Here is a 20458-nt window from a genome sequence, read left to right as displayed (position 1 = left end):
ATCCACCGGCCATTCAAGCTTGCATCAGCTTGCTTTAACATTTCTCAATAATTACATTAAACAAAACAGATAGGAACTTGAATATCAAGCAAGAAGAAGAGTTTTTTTCAGGACTTGTATGAAGTAGAAACAACAGTGGTCTTTACTTAGCTGCCACATACATGCTTTGTGGCTGCTATATACCTGCAGCACTTGATCACAGGTAAGGCAATGCTGAGTCAACACTTTCAGGATGACCAGATTTATATCCATTAACTGTGGACATCCACCTCTGCCTCCTCACTCAATTCAGACTTGACCTCTTCTATGATCTTTCACAACTCTTTAGACAGAGAGAGTGATTCTTAGTAACCAACCTGGAACATTTTCTGTGCTGCAAAACATCTTTAAAGGAATATTAACATATTATCATCTGTTTTCCTAAATCTTCCAGTATTTCTAATGTGCTTGCAACTGTGCAATCCAAAGCTAGAATCACTGACACTGGGCAGAAGGAAGACCACATACAACATTTGGCATTACTTTTCACACAAGGATTTTTGTTTGTTTTGTTTTGAGACAACCAACGATAAGAACAAAAGTCGTGGTTCTTGCCCATTTTGCATCAGCCTTCTAAAAGCTGCTGTAGTTCTTAAGCTACTATGATTTTTTTCACCTGGATAAGGAAGGCAAAGATAATTCTCCCCCACTAAAAAACACACTTTCCTTTTTCAATGAAAGCATGCTACAAAAAGACACAGCAGCACTAGAATTTGACAGTCATGCTCACTTAAAATTTACTGAACAAAATATACTTAGGTCAATATTTTGAAGTGATTATTGCCAAACCTATCAGTAAAATAAAATTAATCTACATTGAAAAAATCCTTACTATTCAAACTCCAGGAACTTTTATAAAGCAGAAATAAAAATGTCACACATTGTTACACTTTATAAACTGGAAGACTGTAGAGATTGAAAGACCACTGAAATAATCTTCAAGGACATTCAGAATTCTGCCAACACTACGCTTTTGCTGCAGAAATCCTAGGTTCATGCTCTTCAAGGTGGATTTCAAGTGCTAGTGAGCAAATAGTACTAACTCAATTGGATAGTGAACCGTTTGCTGTGTCAAAGCTTTTTGCCAAACACATATATATAATTTTTTCTTTTTGCAATACGGATAATCAACCCCAGATGGCAATTTACATAGGCAACAGGATAAAGGAATCCATGCACTGCTGGTGCTCTCAGCCTCAATCAGAGCAAGCATGGGCGTTTGAGAATGTCACTGTTTATTTTTAATTGCTGTGTCCCTCCTTTGTGCAGGTTCAAGCGGTCAAAGATGTCGAAGTCCATTAGTAGAACTGGAAGGTGATGCCACTTCATTTGGTGAGAGGGTTCCTCAAATTTAAAAAGCAGCTGGTTTATAATGTCCCTAAATGCCCAGTGGGCACCAGCTGTCAATCTCAGTTACCATAGGGTCAGGGCAAAAAAAGGTCAGAGAGAGTCATAAACCACAATGTGTTGTGAAATGTGCTTCCTCCATTACCTTGTAGGCCTGAGAAAGGTTTGACCTTTTATAGGTATCCTAACCCAACTCTGCATGATGCTAGCAGGGGTAAGTACAACACACAACTCAAGCTTACAGAAGTTGCTTCCTTTGACTGCGCCTTGGTTTCCATACCTGTACAACAGGAACATGAATATTCACAAGCTGCTAGTGGCAAACAACAAACGCAAAACTCTGCCCACTACTATTACCACTCAGAGATGTGGACACATCTTCTATTTCACACAAGGCAGTGGAAGGATTAATTCATTAACGGCAATTGAAAATAACTAAAACTTTGAGGGAAGTTGTTAATGCCAGAAAAGCCAAGTGATCCGGCTTCTCTTTGTCAATGACCTGTTTATCTGCTAACTTGCCTCTCACTTCACCGCTCCCCCAGTCACTTGGGAAGAAAGCATCTTTTAAAGTCCCACTTAAAGTCTTTCCTACTGTCCTCTCAAACACCCATTTGCAATATGCAACTTATTCACTGTATTTTTGTTATTTTCCCCTTTCAGACTCAATATTAGGAAGCATTCCTTTACAGAGAGGGTGGTCAAACACTGGAACAGGCTTCCTAGAGAGGTGGGTCAATACCCCAAGCCCATCAGTGTTTAAGAGGCATTGGGACAATGGCCTTAACATGCTTTAACTTTTCATCAGCCCTGAAGCGGTCAGGCAGTTGGACTACATGATCATTGTACGGCCCTTCCAACTGAAATATTATATTCTATACAGATTCTCAAAGAACAGACTAATTCCTAAACATATTTCTCCAAAACATTATTGAACTATACATGAAGAGCTAAGCAGTCACTTACAGATATAATCTAGTTATGCATTCTTTCTTTGCAAGGAATAATTACTCTGCTTTGTCTCACCCCCATCTCCCAGACTGCAAACTGACAGGAAGTTTGGCCAGTGCTATGCCAAAAAAAGTAGCTAGCTTAGCTATGCAAGGCCCCTGATGGGCAGGAGCCATCCCTCAGCACTTGTCAGCCTTGTACTCTTAACTACTTGTCCCTCCTTGGACCCCTTGTGCAGACAGGCCCAGGACAGCAAGCAGGACACAATGGAAAAGGGAAGGAACTCTGACAAGGGGAAAGCAAGAGAGGTTGAAGCCAGAGCTACAATCCCAGCAAAGCATATTCCCTGGAGGAATTACAAGCACTGCTCCCAGGATGGGCTGCATGCAGCAAATGAGAATATGGGCAGTTGAGGAACTCCACTGGGAAAGCAGACATGATGGGGTACATATGCAAATCACTTTTATGCAAACAACAACATGATATAAACTAGATGGTCACAGGTATCCCAGAAGAGGCTGATCAAAAGTTAATTGTCAGCTATCAACAAAATATTTCAGGTGAAATCAGAATGCCTCACTTAATCCTTCACTTGCCCGCAAGGTACAGGCAAAAATGAGAAAGCAGCATGTTCACTCAATGAAAGAATAAGGTCCTTATAGTAACATGACTTCAGGATAATACCGACAGCACCAAAAGGGTCCCATCCAGGCTTGTTCAGCCAAAAGCTGCCTATTCTTAGAATGTAACTGTCCGGGTCCACTTTAAGTGGCAGGTGCAAAACACTCCTCAAGTCTTGACTCATTTTGGGTAGTTAATACAAAGGGAAAGTCAGAGCAGTCCAAATCAGATCTGTGAAATAGGCTTCACCTGTTCCAAGCAAAAAGTCACCTTATTTTCTTTTAAAGGATGAATGTGTTTTAAGGAAATAAAATAGTAACAACAGTGAAGCAGTTCAAAGGCCACTGAAAGGCCTCTTGACTTTCTACAGGCTCTCTGAAAAGCCCAACAGCAGCGAGCCACATACTGCATCCCAGCAGTTCTCCCAGAACATGGGGACACCAATTAAAGCCCCAACAAACAAAGAGAATGCGCATCAAGCATTTCAATGCCCTCTTCTTGTCTTTTCCTTCACTTCTAGACGTCTCAGGTAGCCTACCTAGTCAGATTCTTTCGCAAGCCTTCTCACTGCAGCACATCTCAAATGAAAGTAACTCAAACCTTGTTCGGTCCTTGGGCACGTCCTATCTCGGAAACATGCCCACCTTGCTTTTCTGAATTTGAAAGTCTAACACACTAATCTAGGTCAGTCTTCTCTCCTCTTCATTCAACAAAAATTGAGCAAGTAACTTACTGGCTGTGTTATTTTAAAATCTCTACGTCTTCTCCCATTATAAGCTGGCTTATGGTAGAGTACAAAAAAAAAAGAGGACAGACACTGAAAATAATTGAATAATTTCAGATTGGAAGAGAACACTCTCTTCTTTGTTGAGCGTCTCTATCAGGAAAACTGGGGGGAGTGAAAATGAGAGACTCACCTTCAGGGCAGGAATCTCCACATTGTCACCAAGGCTAACAGAGCCAGAAAGAACAGTCCCTGTCATCACCGTGCCTTGACCCTTGATAGAGAAACAGTGGTCGACTGCCATAAGGAAGTGTCCCGAGGGGTCTCTTGATGGCAGGTAAGCCTGAGACTTCAGGACCTGAAAAAAAGAGATAAAAGCAGCACCATGCCTGGGTGAAAAGTCACGACAGCCATACAGCAAAAGGAAGGCAAGCGGATGATTGATTGAACAAGCTTGCAGTTTTACCGATTTCAGGCATCTCCCCATGAGCTTAGAACGCACCAATGTCAAATTAACTGCGTGCCATAGAGGAGATGCACACTTAGCAGCGGGAACAGTTCGATTTTCTGCCTTAGAAAGATTTGGTGCCGCACATTTAGCTTGGTTAGCAAAACTGCACTGGTGATAAAGTCGCTGCCAAACTCAATATAAACACTGCAGCAAAGCAGAGAAAAAAAATCCCATACGTCCCCTCTTTTTTTCTCTCTACCCTTCCCCCGCCCCCCCAGTACAATTTTACAGTGCATTTTGCTACTTCAGCTTTTTTTTATTTCATGAAAATGAACTTATATAGAGATAATTAGTGCCCCATAAAGCCCACCCCTGCCTCCCTCCCAGAAAAACTATTATACTGACATAAGTTTTCAAAGTCAACTTCCCCTTCAGATTTCTGTCAACACTTCTCGGAAGATCAAACCACTAGGAAAAATAGCTACATAAGTACCGTTTTCTAGAGAAATTCTCCAAGTTTAGAATTTGTTTTGCTGAAAAATACTACGTTTCTTAAAATATATCATCACAGACAGAAGATCTTAATTATAGAAATGCAGTCACGTACCCAACAGTGCTTCACAGGAACTGGTTCACCCCTGTCTCAAATCACTTTTGATCTCTGCCTCTGTTATAACATCAGCATATAAACTTGGCACTGCCTTTAATGTCTGCTTTTAAGGTCAGAAACTGCCCTAAGCCCAAGGTGTAATGGCAGAACAATGGAGAGAGTCTCTTATCAAGGACAGAAGGGATAATACCTTGAAGCTCAATGGCAGGGCTCACACAGCATTTGCCAGCTCTTCTAATATTAGGTCTCAGAGTTGACAAACAACTGCAACATGGGTATTTCCTTCAAAGGTTTTAACCCTGGAGAACATCCTAGTAAATCTACCCGGACCCAGATGAAGGCAGAACTAAGGACTTGCCTATCTCCGGCTCTCTAGACATTGCTGTGGGTAGCCTTGTTCTTGCCAAGTCTATTCTAAGGCCATACCACATCACACCCCCATGCCCATCTCCGGCCACACGAGCCTGGGAGGAGATACACCACACAGCAGCCACGAGGAACACCCTGCCTTTGTACAAGCCAGGCTGCCCTGGGCCAGACATCCCTAGATTTTTGATGACTGGTGCTACACCCTAGCTCCTGCAATGTACAAGTATTTTAAGCCTGGCAGCACCCAATCCAGACCTTGACAAGTCTGCAAAGAACGATGCCTTTGTTTTAGGACTACTTCATGCTGTCTGCAAATAACAGTGGCATCCCTCCAGGGCAAAGATGCTACTTTTCCTTAAAGCTTATTCACAGAAAGGGTGACAAATCTACTACAAGCTACAAACAGCTCTCAAACACCTATTTTAAGTGTCCTGCCCTTCACAGTATAAGCTTTATACCATATAACTTATTGTATAACTTAGTTTTTTGAAAACCTGAGAATTTATTCTCTTCTCCTGCCATCCCCCAAAGAAAAAAAAAAACCAACCACACACCAAACCCACACTGCTGGAACTAAGGATACCTGTCAAGCATCAGTTTGCTTGAAGTCTTCTCCTGTTCATATGGGTCTGATGCAATGTTAGTTATACAATCATACAGTTTTTTCCAGGCCCTACCTCATTCAGGGCACAGGGTAAATCCAGGCCATGCTTTCTATCTTTTGCAGATGTGCAAGGCACACAGTAAGCAAGGGAGAGTATCACAGAGAAAGATGGTTTCCATCATGAAGGCAGGTGGTGCTGCTCTAGAGAATGGATTCTAGACTTGCTTATGCCAGAACTCCCATGTATTGTTATTCTCATAAAAAATGAAATTTTCCACAGGTAATCACTGACTGTACACCTCAGACTGTCCAAACAGAAACCCCAAAGCTTAACAAAAGTGCTAAGCATTCACAATTGCAATCAAAGTTGGCAGGTACTATGATCTGAACCAAGAGAGTTCCTCGTTTCCTTAAATTTGGCAACGAAAATTAGTAAACTCAGTGGATTTAACTCCTTTGTGCCTCAGCTTCCCAATCTAAATATGGATTAAAGTCACCTCTACACTTCCTATAGGTCTTTTGGAAGTAAGTTAACTGTTTGCCAAGTGTTCAAGACCACAGTGATGTGTGCCAAAGAAAAGTCCAGGAGGAAATTAATCATTCTGAATGCAGAGCAGTATTTGAATGGAGTCACGAGGCCACACAGAGAATAATGAGAATTAAAACAAAATACGGACTACCGGCTCACTAGCTGAGCCCTGTCTGTCCTGTGCAAGGAATGGGGTAAGGGTTGCTTAGAATACAGAATCATGCCCTTAGACACTGGATCATAATACACACACGAAGGAAGGAGACAATTCCCAACGTGTAACTTTTGAGTGCCTGACTTCACAGCTTTACTGTTTTCTTAACTATGGTACAATTCTAAAACAACACCTACCAAGGATCTGACAGAATTTTAAAACTATTTTTACTCATTATGCTTCATCATTCTTTACAACCTTAAAACCTCTTGCACCACACACGTGACAGCTGTTTCTTAAGACACTCAAAGGCATTGAAGCCTAGTAGTTGAAAAAGGAGATCCACTTTTGGGGCATGCAACCTCAACTTCTCCACTCACTGGAAGGAATCCCTAAAGAATCAGGTTCCTTAAAACTGACATTAATGCAGGAGTTCCTCAGCTCTAGATACTAATACAGTGTAGTCCAAAAGACTTAAAGTTAAGTTCAAGCACATTTCATGTTATTATGTTATTATGATGTTCTTCAGCAGGTACCTCAATTAATTCAGAAACACCTAGTGGATTCTCAGACTCTGGGGCTTCCGGTCCACCGGGCTTTGCTGCAACAGCAACAATAGGACACCCACAGAACCTGAAAGAGAGAAAGACTCCCACCATTAGACCACAGATCTCCTACGTGTGTCACGATGTAAAGTAGTTCCAGGGTCATCTGACAATGAAGGCAAGGAAACTCCCTCAAATTCCAATTCATCTGCTCTTCCCCCATAATGAATAACTGAATTTTTTTCTTGAATTACTAGCATCTGCGCTACTGGACTTCACTATGAAATATTCAGTCCTCTTTAGTATTAGCTACTGATTCAACTCTGTGTCAGTCAAAAGTAAGACTTCAGTTTACTTGAGAAGCAAGGGTCTGCTACCCAGTCTTATTGCAGTGCCTTTGCATTCAAGCCATTTTACCTGAAGACTTGCACTGGTTTCAACTTTCATTAAAGTAATTATAATCCTAGCTGTAGAGTCATGACCTTCAAAACTGGAGCCAAATGCAAGATGGCTCATGATGTCTACCTGAGTCTGCAGGCAGACTGCAAGGTCTGCAGGCAACAGAAAGATCTAAATCTACAGAAATCAAAGTTCATGAAACCCACAGTCTCAAACATGCAAAGGTTCAGAGAAGAGCAGTACTTCCACAGTTGACCTCAGTTTAGCTTTTCTCTCACAGTGAATTTTACTCTTCAAGTCCTTAATATTCAGCAGCTTTTTAAGTCTGCTGACTGAATTTGTAACTTTTGCTCCCTAAAATGAAACCTAGCGTTTCAATCATCTGATAGCTTGTTTTGCCTACATTTTGGAAAGGGAAGTTAGACTATAAGTCAAATTATTACTGCATTTTTGCAAAAGTCAGGATTAACCATATAAAAATATATATATTAAAGCAACGGAATAATGATCAGCAATAACATTTAAAAAGTGATTGGTTCTCATAGATACTTGATTCTTATGGAACAGATTGAGACCAAAGGTAATTATTGTGGTCATCCTTTTGACACCGACCCCCCATAGATTTTATCTCAAAAAGGGAGTGAACTGGAGGAAAAAGACAGTGCCTCGATAAAGAAAAAATACTAAGTTCTATAGAGGGAGCTCATTTAGTGACCAAACAGTAATCAAGCATATAAGGTATTTTCTGTGTTTATATGCCATAAGTCTGAGGCATCTAGGGACAAAGGGTAATACAACTGTGCACTGAAAATTCCTATGATTAACCATAAAACTTTCAGAAGTTTATTTTCATACAAATACTCTACGGCACTGTATTGCAATAAATAGAAATTTATGCTGAACCAGGTACTTTACTCCTTTTCCCATATACCAGAACAAACTGGAGTAATCACGTACTGCCTTTGGAGGCACTTCCAACCATGATTCAGCCCTACTAAAACTCTAACTCCATCACTTCGATTTCTCGTCAGCAGAGTTGAGACCCTGCTGGACAAAGATAAAAGCTGGCATGTGCAAAAAATTATGAAAAAATAGAAATTCCATTCATAGGGACAGTTTGCTTTTACTTTTGGCATCAATCCATGGAACAAGCAAGTTTCAATTAGGTTAAATTTACAAGTGCCAAACTATTCAAATACATGACAGTTACTTTACCTATTTTTTTTTCCACCTTCCATGGAATCTCCTGACAACACTACAGCAATTTCCCCAGCATCAATGGCAACACCTACTCTATAGCTGCAACAGACTTCAGATTTGCTTACTGCTATGAAATTGTGCATGCATGCCTGTGTCTGTAGAGAAATAACAATCAACAAGTAAACTATTCCTGGGGGAAAAAAAGCAACTCATTGCCAAGCACTTGGGGTCAGAGGCAGCTGTCAAATGGTCTCAGCATATGCTCTGCTAATAAGAGTAGTTTAGAAATACAAAAACAGTTTAAAAACATGCATTTGGAAATTCAAAGTCAAGTGGGAAAGAGGCTGTCGAGAAACAACACGTGCCAAAGATACAACAGGACAAGCACTTTACAATCACGCCTAGGTCAGCAGTGCTTTCAAAGCACCATAAAGCACAGACTGCGCATGCAAAAACTGTATTTCTGTCAAGAAAACAATGCACAGACACGTCCAATAAAAGAGCATTTCTAGGATCCAGAGTTCCAATGGGTAATTAAAACATGCTGACAGGACCATTTCTCTCCAGGTAGAATCACAGCAGTTGTCATCAGCTGATACACATCCTTGTTTTAAGAGGCGGCTGGAGGTAAGGACCTCACAGTCAGCATGTCAACTGTTTCAAAAACTCAGTCCCCCTTCAGTTTTGACAAGTCTGCTAATTTTCAAGACATACTGTAAAGACCCATCTGTACTCCATGATGTAAAGAGAAGATTGAATTCAAACAGTGTACATAAAAAGTATTTCTGAACACCAGTTTCCTTACCAAAATTTTTGTCTTCTTTTTCTGAATATGCAACTAGAAAGGTCTTTTTTTCCCAATCATTTGCAATACCATCTTGGACTAAACCAAGAATGAAGCACCACCTGCAGCAGCAATTACTGCCATTCAAGAAGAATAAACAAATTTTAAAAGAAGGACAAAATAAAAGTGAGCAGTATATTAAGATAAACTCTCAAAAATCATTAACTTCTTGGCATAGATAAGAAACAAATAGAAAATAACTATTAACTGCAATCCTGCTTGTTTCACATTCTATGTATCAACTTTTCAAACCACCAAATAAAATCATACGAATGCCATTAGACAGTTACCTCTAAATTTTTCCTAACTTTATTATCTCAACGTTACCCCCATTGGGATTACCTGTGAATTTGATCAACAAACTCACAGCTATAAAAAACTGCTGATCCAAAATGCTTTGAGATATTGAAGGTGCCTCCTTTCTTTATCTCCCATAAAATGAGGGGCAGCAACCTACAGAGAAAGCCAAGCCACCCTGTATTTATTTGCCCTTAAATCAACAGCTGCCAGAGAGAATTTAAAGTTGTAGGATTCTGTCTAAGTTCACAAGAGAGAATTTCACTTTCTTGGTGACCTCTGTACCATTCTCAGCAAAATGAACAGACCCAAGAACAACACAGGAGCTGGAAAGACACCAAGATCTTCGTAGTCACTATTGCGGCAGTTGTGTAGTTGAAAAGGGACATCGCCCTACCATCGCAAATAAGCTAAGCAGGAACCAAGCTTTGCTTTTTTGGTCCTGGTGAAATTTTGTCCTCTGTATGCTCAATCCTATTCCTTTGATTCTTCAAATCAAAACATGACCTAACAGCTATAAATGTGGGAGCTAATGTGCCCTTATGACCCTGGGCAAAGCAAGCTGTGCTTCAGTTTGTGTAACCACTAAATAAATATTGTCTGTATCATATCTTCCCACTTCTTAAGAGACACATTTCCACTCCTGAATCTCACTGCACTTCACTCATGATGTACCTAATCAATTATGTACCTAAATTAATGCACCTAAACAGGACTGACAAACATCATCCCAGCCAGAGCCACATGACATTATATAAACTTCCATCATTCTGCTCTCCCTGGTTAGGGCAATCACATTTTTCACCCTCAGTTAAGGAAAAACCCTTACACTTTCTTTCCTCTGGAGTGAAAAAAGACTTGCAGATCACAACAAAAGTTGCAAGCCCATAAACAAAAAACACCATGCACCCAAAAAAAACAGTTCTTCACCTGGATCTTCTGGCTTTGTTTTATCCAATCTGAACTCCAAGCAGCCCTTTAAACTGAAAAGCTTCATTATAGGAAAATATTTCTCTACAGACGACACTTGCAGATGCAAATTCAGGACTGCATTTGAGTTTCTCTTAGTCTTTCCACTCTTCTCATCATCTTTGCTAGACATCTTAGTGTGTTTAGAAGCATGTTGGAAGGGAAATATGGGTGAAGCGTTTTTGTTAAACATTTTGTTACAAGTTAGCTGTTAACGTTACTGTTAACTTACTTAGTATTTTCCAAGGTCTTCTCCATTTTCTTAGTCATCTTCTCAATGGCACTTTGTCTCTTCCCCTCTGGAAGGAGATCTATTTTGTTCAGAACTACCACCATCTTCTGGCAGGCAATTTGCCCAATTACCAAGCACTCTGCTGACTGCGTCTGCATCCCTTTTGTCACATCTATTACGAGCATCATCAAATCAATAATCTGGGCACCTGGAGGAGAATTCACAGTCAGTATTGCAGCAGCATAAAAAGATGAAGCATCATTTTCTCAAATAGTTTCCATAAAAATTGTCAGTGTATGTACAAAGGCCCAGAAATATGAACAAAACACAAGTCAAAGTAAGCATCAAATGCATGGCTGCATTTGAAAATAACACTTCAGGAACTGAAGTTATTATATGCTACCATCGGATCATAAATAAAAAGTAAGCATGTGATAGTTTACATGTTCCTCCATATTAACAGTTCAAGGATGTGATCACTGCATTCAGGGGAAAAAAAAATAAGTTACCCTTGTAGCAACACAAGCATGACACTTGCCTTGATTCAAAAAGATAATCTAAGAAGCTAAGCAAGAACATGGTATGGCCAAACTAACGCACAACATCACGGACAGTCGCATACTCGGAGCAACCCCAGTAAGAGCCAACTACTTGCTGCATAACTATGCCTGCGAGCCTCAGTCCCTGCCTGCTTCCCGCCATTTCTTCTTTCAGAGTCCAAAATTTGATAAAAGTAAAAACAAGATGACCACCACCAGAGGCAGGTTTAACTCCAAGTCTAAACAAATTCCTACAATCCCTCAGCGTGAGGAAGAGGCGATTTAAACCCTGCAATATATTGTCATTCACCCCCAATTCAGATCTACGTAACTCGAATATGTACATCATACACAGCCACAAACAGATCCGATTCTTAGATCTCTTCAAGAAAGAGTTCCTAAATTTTAGGCTGAAGTTACCTGTCATGCTTATGGATTATTTTCATTTTATTTTTCAAAGTACTGTTGTCATGAACCCTTAAATCCTTTGATTGAAGCAACCTGAATTTCATGGATTCAGATTAGTTTTCAAGGAAGCTTTTGATGAATGTTGGGCCTTCCACTAACTACATTCAGAATTTTCTTCTTTCCAGGTAACTGAAATACTCTGAATACCAAAAAAGTAAAGTGCAACAGACTAATGTTGAGAAAGCTTAAACATAAAAAAACCAAAACACTAAAGCTGAACTACCAGAAAGTCATACGTCAAAAAACCACATTTTGAAAGATGATAGAAGCTAGAAATCATGCAAAACTGCAGCATTCTGAATTTAAGTACTTTTAATATTTGCCTTAAGCTTTTGATCAGAAGAACAAGAAATCAATACAACTGTTCCTTGTTCCTTCACCCTCTCCAACCTCCCCCCACTTTTTTTTTCTTAAGCTTTTACAATGGCTATGACAACAGCTACCCTTGTTCCTAATTCCCATGAACTCAGGATAGGAAATCATTCTGAGGTTGAAGTGCACGGGTGAACGAGTGGGTGGGAGCTACAAGGAAAAAAAAGTTATGGTTACAAATGACTATTTTCAACCTACCAAAGCTTTTATCTTGGAATAATGAATGCTAAACCCTTCAGAGCACTAGTTGGATAATTATGACATTTCCAAAGCTCCTGCAGAATTTCCACCAATCACTTCAAATATCTCCATGACAAATTCAAGACAAACTTTATACCTTCAAAAGTATTTTTCATTGTTATTGTTTCAAGAATTGTATTTATTTAGAACTTGCTTAAATTATAGAATAAATATCATTAAGGCTATACAAAAGGCTCAGACTTTATACACCATACAGAAGTGCAGACCTAAAGGACAGGAAGCAAGGGGAAAGAACAGCATGAAAATAGTTCAAAACTGTGGGACAAAACACTGCACAATCAGAACGCATGCACTTTTGCGACTACATACTGCATGGGGTTTTTTAAACTTAATATAACACCCATATTTTGTATTAAACTCTACCGCACAGTAATTCTTACTACACAGGTGACACCCTTAATGGGAATGAATGGGAATTAATAAAACCAAACCATCAAGTCAAATTGATTATTAATACTATAATAAGTGCATCTAGCAAAACAACAACACTGCAGCTTAAGTTTGAGAGAACTGTTATGACTACTAGAGCACAGCAATCCTTATGCTCCAGAATTAAGCCGAAGTAGCCAGATCCGAATCTGGCCGCGAAAGGGTGGCTGATAAGATGCTTTATATATGGTGTGGTATCTCTTCCCTCCAACAGGAGACAAAATCTGCCCTGAAACTCTTATAAGCAGTTTCAGTACAAAGGCTGCTTTATCTTGAAACACTAAATCAACTGCTTTGAATACATTTGTTATAAAGCAAATACTTTAATTGCTGTATTTATGAATCTATTAGCAACACTTTAAAAGAGCCATAAAAATCATCAGCCCAGTTGCTAGAAGGTCAAGAATGTCTACCTCGGGGCATTTCATAGCAAAGAGAAGATGAACAAAGGAAAAATAACTGTACAGTCCATGGAAAGACTCCAGAAACCCCAGAAAACATATCACGATACTCCAGATGAAAATATATTACAGTCAAGGAAACGGCAGCATACTCAAGTTAGCAAATATGTGCCTCAGTACAACTATTGTGCCTCCTCCAAATCTGTAACGTGCTAACTGCCCACAGTTCGTAAGAGATGTTGCAAGATGGAACAGAAAGCATGGCAGGGAGAGAGCTGGCACCCAAGCAGGGTGGGAAGCTGCTGCCCTTCAACAGAGTCATGGAACCAAGGGAAAGATCAGGACAGCATTGACAGAAATACTTCAACTGCATTCTCCCCAAGGCATGAGGGTGTTTTGTACATGTCTATTCACGCATATCAAGACATGAATGCTCAAGTTTACAGGACCCTTGGGCAACGAGAAAAAAAAACATGCTGAGATTTAGTTCTTCAAGTTTCCTCTAAGCTGTTCAATAAGCCATCTTTGACGATTCACTTTTTTCCCAATCCCTCAGTCTTCTCCTAACTGGTTTTACATTTTACAACCCATTTCCTTAGTTGCCCTTATTCATGCATAATAGTTCATTAAATACTCAAATGAAGTAATCTAGGGAAATCAAAACAAAGTGCACAGGGATTCACAAATGAAACATTTCTAATGAGGAAAGTTGGCACGTCACTTGTTACAAGGTGACAAAACTATAAACCCCTCCAAAGAACGTGGAACATCTCATTCGGCACACTTGTTCCTCATAGCATGTATAGTAACAGCAGACCTACTATTGTCTAACTTCATATTTGCCATTTAAATAATCTCTATCAGACTATTAATCAATCAACTCACTATCACATTGAATGTTCCTGAAAAAGGAACAATGTTCCCGAATAATTTTTTTACCACAGAACAAGATTTAACTGGGGAAAGTGAAGGGAGGATGGATTATCTAAGAATATTCTCTCAAGTATCTAATCTCACTTGGAAGGACCTTTTGAGGCATAAAAATATTACAACCATGCCAAGCAGACACTCCAAAAAAAACAAGAAGAATAAAAGAAGGTGACAATATCACTCAATAAACCTGCCCTGTCTGACCACAGAACACGTACCATGGGCTCTCGTGGGAAATGGAACAAAAAGGAACTGAAACACTTCGCTTTCGCTCAGGAGACAGGATATGGTCCTACACAGTTAAGAGTGATATGGAAAAGAGAAGTGTTCCTCAAGCCCTCAAAGCTGGCAAATGGCTTGAAATTAATCTGAACAAAGCACAGACTCGTGCAAAGGACAGGTCTGCATATAACGAAGCACAGCAATCAAGAAAAATATTTTATCTGCATTGAAGCAGGTCATATAGAATCGATGAATACTTTCATGTATCAAAAGATTTCCCCTACAGAAAAAAACAGGGGTGTAACCTTTCATTTGCTGTTTCATCTATGAATGAGGTGTTCAAGAACATTCAGAAAGATAAAGAGTCCTCCTGAAGTGTGATTTCTCACTTTGCTTGAAAATGAAAGATGAACTATCGGAGTATCCTTCGTGTGATGACATACAGCTCAGATGTAGCCCTGTAAAAAGCAAATGAAACAAACTAGTTGTCATCAGAAAACACAAGGGGGTGGGGAAAGATGGGAATTATATTGCAAGATAAGCAGCTAAACCACAGCACAAAACCAAAGTAAAGTAGATAGTCTGAGTGAAGAAAAACAAACAAGAACGATAACACATGAACAGAGAGAATCTGGATGACAGCCAGATACAGGAAAAATGCAACAAGACCAGCAGCACAGCATCGCTGAGAAAAGGCTGCAAGAAGCGCCAGCTAAACTCGGAGGCAGCAGCACTCATCTGTACCACAAAAGCAAACACAGAACTCACAGGTATTAACAAAAATACCTTCAGAGAAGAGAAAAAGCCTAGCCCCTGCTTTGAACAATCACATCCAACCCACTCTTGCTTCTCAATTTGGGGGATTGTCTGATTACGAACAGTCAAGAGGGAAGTAACTTATTGCTCTCTACTCATTGGATTAGTCAAATTAGAGATGTCATAGATTCAAAAGGGCTTCAAAAGGGCAGAAGGCAGCACCTCAGTTTCCCTAAACTGGCCATCGGCTCCATTTCTCCAAGGGCAGAGCAAAACGGTACCACTTGGAGCACATCATTCACAGCCAGCTCTCGCTCTTGATCCTGAAAGAACTCACCAGCTGCTGTCTGAGGACACCCAAAGAGAGATGACCCAGAAGAATAGTATGCATTTAAAAAAAAAAGTATGTATTGATGAACTTTTAATCTTTAGAGAAAACTCATTGCATTCTCTGCATTTATGTTATTTAGTATATTATATCTTCAAACCTTGACTGAAATAGGAAGAGAGACCTACCCAGAGTTCTAGGCAACAAGGCTGCAGACCTTCATCCCCTGCATTGGATTCACTCCTCATAAATGCATTTATAGTGTCACACCCACCTTTGATTTCCGCACAGCTTAAAGCGCACTTGATTTTGCTCCCTGAAGCTAAAGTAGACACTTAAGTCCCAACTCTGCAATGTTTACATGCTGCTGTCTCACATCCTTACACAAAAGTATACAAATAGTAAAATCAGATCTGTTATACCAGTATTCACAGGGAAACACCACGCGAGTACCCAACCTACAGGCTGCATTTTTAAAAACTGTAAAGCACTAATTGCCATGTTTATTTTGGAACAGAACATTACGTCTTAACAAATCTCCTTCAGCCTCGATCCACAGAAGTTGCTGCATTTCTGCATGCACGTGAACTCAAAAGCCCTTCTGTCTGTGCAACCTGTTGCATGCTTGCAAATTATACACCCAAACTCCCAGGCTGAGCTGTGTGTAGATGGACCCATGCAGCAAAGTGCAAAGTTTACAGTAAGTTAGAGGGCATTATTAGGTCTAAGGAAAAAAACCAAAACATTTCAGCCTCTCATATTACTTTATCAGTTCCAAAAGCTTATTACTATTTTATTATATATGTGCACTGTGCCCACTTCCAGAACCCTTAGGTTAAACTCCAAGCACTAAATTAGCTAGCAATTTCAGCATTACCAAAGAGGAGAACCAAAAGGCATTTTCAATAAACACATCAAATCTCAATTGTCTTCTCTTCAACAAAAGTAGATTAAGACTATTAGAGCATTTACAACTACTACTATTTTGGTAAGTGTAAGTTTAGTATTGCATTAGATTCCCCATAATCCATCAATATAAAGCTGACTTGGCTCCAAACAATAAAACCTGGGCTAGTGGAGGGAAGAGGAGTCGAGTCCCCATGTGAAGAAGCGGGAGGTTTTGCACGCCACACGAGCACGGAACACAAGCAGAGATTCTGACTCGTGGCTTCTTTAAGCTACTGTGTCCTGTCCTGTCTGTGGTAATCTTTTTAGCCGACTTCGCACAAACAGTAGAACTCCTGTTCACAGGCACCAAAAGGAAGCAGAAAATGGAATTTGAAATGTAAAAATAAAATAATTGTGGGCCATGGGCTATAATTTGATTTCACGCTTTACGAGGAAATGAAAGAGAACTTCCTTAAACATACTTTTTTTTTTTAAATATGCTTTTAACCATGTTAGGATTTCCTCTAGAGCAGCAGAGAAAATAGGATTGTAGAAAATGTACCGTTCTCAAGTATCATTGCTACTCAGGGGCAAAGCTCTGTTTTAATGTGCACTTCCCATTCTGGGGAAGAGGAAATTCTTCAATTAATAAACCGGGTGGACTGAGGCGAGTTTTTAAGGTTTAATCAATTTCATCTGCACATCGGATAAAAAGACTGACTATTCTACCATTTTTGCTTCCCCTATTCCCCTTTCAAAAAAATAATAAAATCAATGTTTTATTTTAAATTCTTTGAGGTTAGTATCTCCTGTCTCAGGAAATATTGTCTATATCATGCAGAGAGTATGAAACTTCCCCCTTCCCAGCCCCCCCCCCCCCCTTTTTTTGTTAAGAATCTTTATTCAGAAACAACTAAATTATTCTCTGCTTTCATATACAGTAACACCTTGGGAGATGCTACAAGTCACACAGGATTTTGCTAGGTACCTTAGGGGAGGCATTGTGATAAATAAGGAAGATGTTTTATGGGATAGGAAATCTCCCAAAATTTAAATAGAAGGAGGAGTGAGGGGAAAGAGAGACGTGCACACAACTGGAGCGCATGAATTACACATGAAGAAACCCTCTGTAAAGCAATGCAAATCACGGATCAAAACTCCTGTCACAACTTTCATTAGGAAACACTTTGAAAAGAACAGGAACTCGTGGAGTTCAAGCATCCCACCACCATTTCCCAGACATGCCATTCCTAAAGGTTTCAGCAGCTGTAAGCACAAAGAGGGAGCTGTGCAGCTTCAAACTCTGGATAGCTTGGAATATCTCTGATAGCGAGGGTCAGACTGGCAACCCACGAGAAATCTTTCTCAATGCACAGTAAAGCTTAGAATTATACACATTATATTTGATTTGTGAACAATAAAGAAACCGCTAGCTGCACAAATTCCCTTTAAATGAAAACCAGCCACTAAGGCCTTTCCTAAACTGAGAGCTACAAAGAGAAAGCAGGATGACCATAAGGGCATACTTCTTAGAAGTTCCTTTCTTGTATGACAAATAACCTGCCTTTTACAGTTATTTATTTGTAATTCCGAGTTAAACTCAACTACAAATAGTAAGCAATGGAAAGAGATAATTGCTAATCTCTTACTATAAATAAGATAAATAAAAGGGTTATTTTATAAAAGACTTCACACAAGAATCCACTTGGAATATACTTTATAATTCATCTCCCAGATGAACCAGTGTGCAAGAGCGTCCTGAAAAGGGTAAAGGCAATGAGGGCCTCTACCCTCACCTTTGTCAAGTCATCCAAGGATCTTTCTTGTTTGAATACATTCTAACTATGTGCCAAACAAGTCTGTGTTCTTCACAGGGAGGAAATGCCTATAATGATTACAGTATGTCAATAAGCTTGATTGGCCATGCTGAAGTAGCATGAACAAAGCTGATAAGGCCTCCAATGAAGGTTACGATAAGAAAGACTGAGGCATATCTTCCAATAATTTATTATTATATGCTGATCCAGCTATTGCAATATTGTGCATATGAATAAGCTTATATTCAACATATTACTTTTATGGGAGAAAAAAAATAAACAACAAACCTGAAAGTTAAAACTCCCTCCGAAAAAGGCATTACAACACTGGAAGAAAGGTGGGCATCAAGAGATCCTTTGCAAGACTTTACAGAATGTAATGAGCCCCATGTTGCCTTTAGCCTCTTTGGAGAAATGTTGTACACCGGGCCATCCATGAAGCCCTAAATGGTCTTGGGAAACTTGATCTAGCTTAAAAGTTGCCTACTTAGAGGTGGCTGGCCCACCTTTCAGGGTTGGAACAAGATGACCTCCAAAGGTCTCTTCCAACCTGAACTATTTTATGAGAAGACAGTGCTATAAGAGGGAAACCACTTAAACTAAACCCACCACAAACAAACACAGCAGTGTAGACAGAACAAGAGACTTGCCCTTATGCATTTTCTATGGACACCTGGAAACCTTAGACTTAAGTAATTCATTATTATGGAAAGGTAAGCCTCAGGCAGAGCAACTATGCTTACAGACCCATTATTTTAAAGTCCATTTCCCCCCCACCCCCCCAAGTTGTTGGCTTTTTTAAAAAAAATTCTTACTACAAATTAAATAATACTTTGAATAAGTTTTCTCACTGCATGCTTCTGGTCATACTCTCTGAAACACATCAAAACTGTTAGACTTCTGGGTCAGGAGCTGCAGTGCAAGGGGAGCAGCAGGGCATTCCAGCCCACAACAGGCAGGCACAGGAGGCCTAGGAGCTGAGGTGAGGTACTCTGAAATAGTGAGGGAAAAAAGGATACACAGACAAAAATTTAGCATTGAGCTGTTGACTTGACATCTCTCAATGTATTATTTCCCAGTGACTCCCTGATTTACTTATTCAGAGGCCAGCAAGGGCTCACACTGCTCAGTCAGCAGCAATGGTTACAGGAAGATGTGTTCTGAGGTCTTTACTCTTCTTTGGCTGAGGGAGGTCAAAAGCACCAGCCTGAGCGGTGTCTGAACACTTCTGCAGTTTCCATCACTATAGAAGAGAGACCATTCCAAGAGAAGGCAAGTACAGGAAGCCCTCGGTATGATCTGACTAAACTCACTGGTCTCACACACCTTGAAGCGATACGTAGTTTTGTAAAAAGATACACACACTAAAATAGAATCCTTCCTCCAAAAGGCTCCCAAATAGAAATCACTACCAAGAAGTGATTGCTGTGAAACTTTTTAATTTAGGTAACAGAATAATTTCCTACGCTTTTCCTCCACTCTCCCTAACATGAACAGAAGCTAAGTACACCTAACCTTCTCTCAGCCTGCACATAAGCAAAAGCAGCACAAGTAGCAGCCACAGCTAAGGATACATGCTCCTACAGACAAGGAAAGGCTCCATTTCACTTTAAGGATACTTTTAGAAGCATGAGTGTAGATTTTTTTCCTTCACTTCCATTATAAACATAAAACATGCAAGTCAAAGAGCCATTTCTACCCACGTAGTTTCAAGCCAGGGCAATCACATGCTTTACTTTGTTATTACATTACATTATTTTATTACATTTATGTATTGTAATGTATTACATTACATTATTACATTAATCTACATAGCTATTTGTATATAGTCAGCTACCTAGAAGCAGTCATCAGTGAAGTGGAGCATACTGAAAAGGTATTCACGCTGGCACACCATGGTGATGGAGGCTGCAATTCTGCGAGCTACGAAGTTCCTGCTCTCATCTACACTTCCCCAACATTGTGCTTATTCAGGTCTCCCATGGCTCACAGGAGGTCCGATGAAAGGCAAAGTTGAAGCTCAGGCCAGTCAGTTCCACTCAGCAACACCAGACAGCTCTCCTCCAGATTAGCAAGGCGACCCAGGGAGAGCCAGAGTTGGCACAAGGAAGGCAGCAGGACCAAACAGCCAGGAGCTGTGTAGGGGAAAAGAGGAAAGAGCA

General features: G+C 40.0%; 1 protein-coding gene across 1 annotated transcript in view; it reads right to left on the bottom strand.

The window, feature by feature from the left end:
- Nucleotides 1-20458, bottom strand: part of EEFSEC (eukaryotic elongation factor, selenocysteine-tRNA specific) — a 130448-nt gene that overhangs the window by 84420 nt on the left and 25570 nt on the right. Inside the window, exons 2-4 of the mRNA XM_072875651.1 lie at nt 10886-11093; nt 6936-7032; nt 3876-4040 (exon numbers count right to left, since the gene is read on the bottom strand). Of these exons, the coding sequence (XP_072731752.1) occupies nt 3876-4040; nt 6936-7032; nt 10886-11093 (470 nt within the window). The remainder of the gene's footprint in view (nt 1-3875; nt 4041-6935; nt 7033-10885; nt 11094-20458) is intronic.

The sequence above is a fragment of the Ciconia boyciana genome, chromosome 11 (assembly GCF_034638445.1).
Source record: "Ciconia boyciana chromosome 11, ASM3463844v1, whole genome shotgun sequence".
Classification (NCBI taxonomy): Eukaryota; Metazoa; Chordata; class Aves; order Ciconiiformes; family Ciconiidae; genus Ciconia; species Ciconia boyciana.
This window is presented reverse-complemented; position numbering and strand designations above follow the sequence as displayed.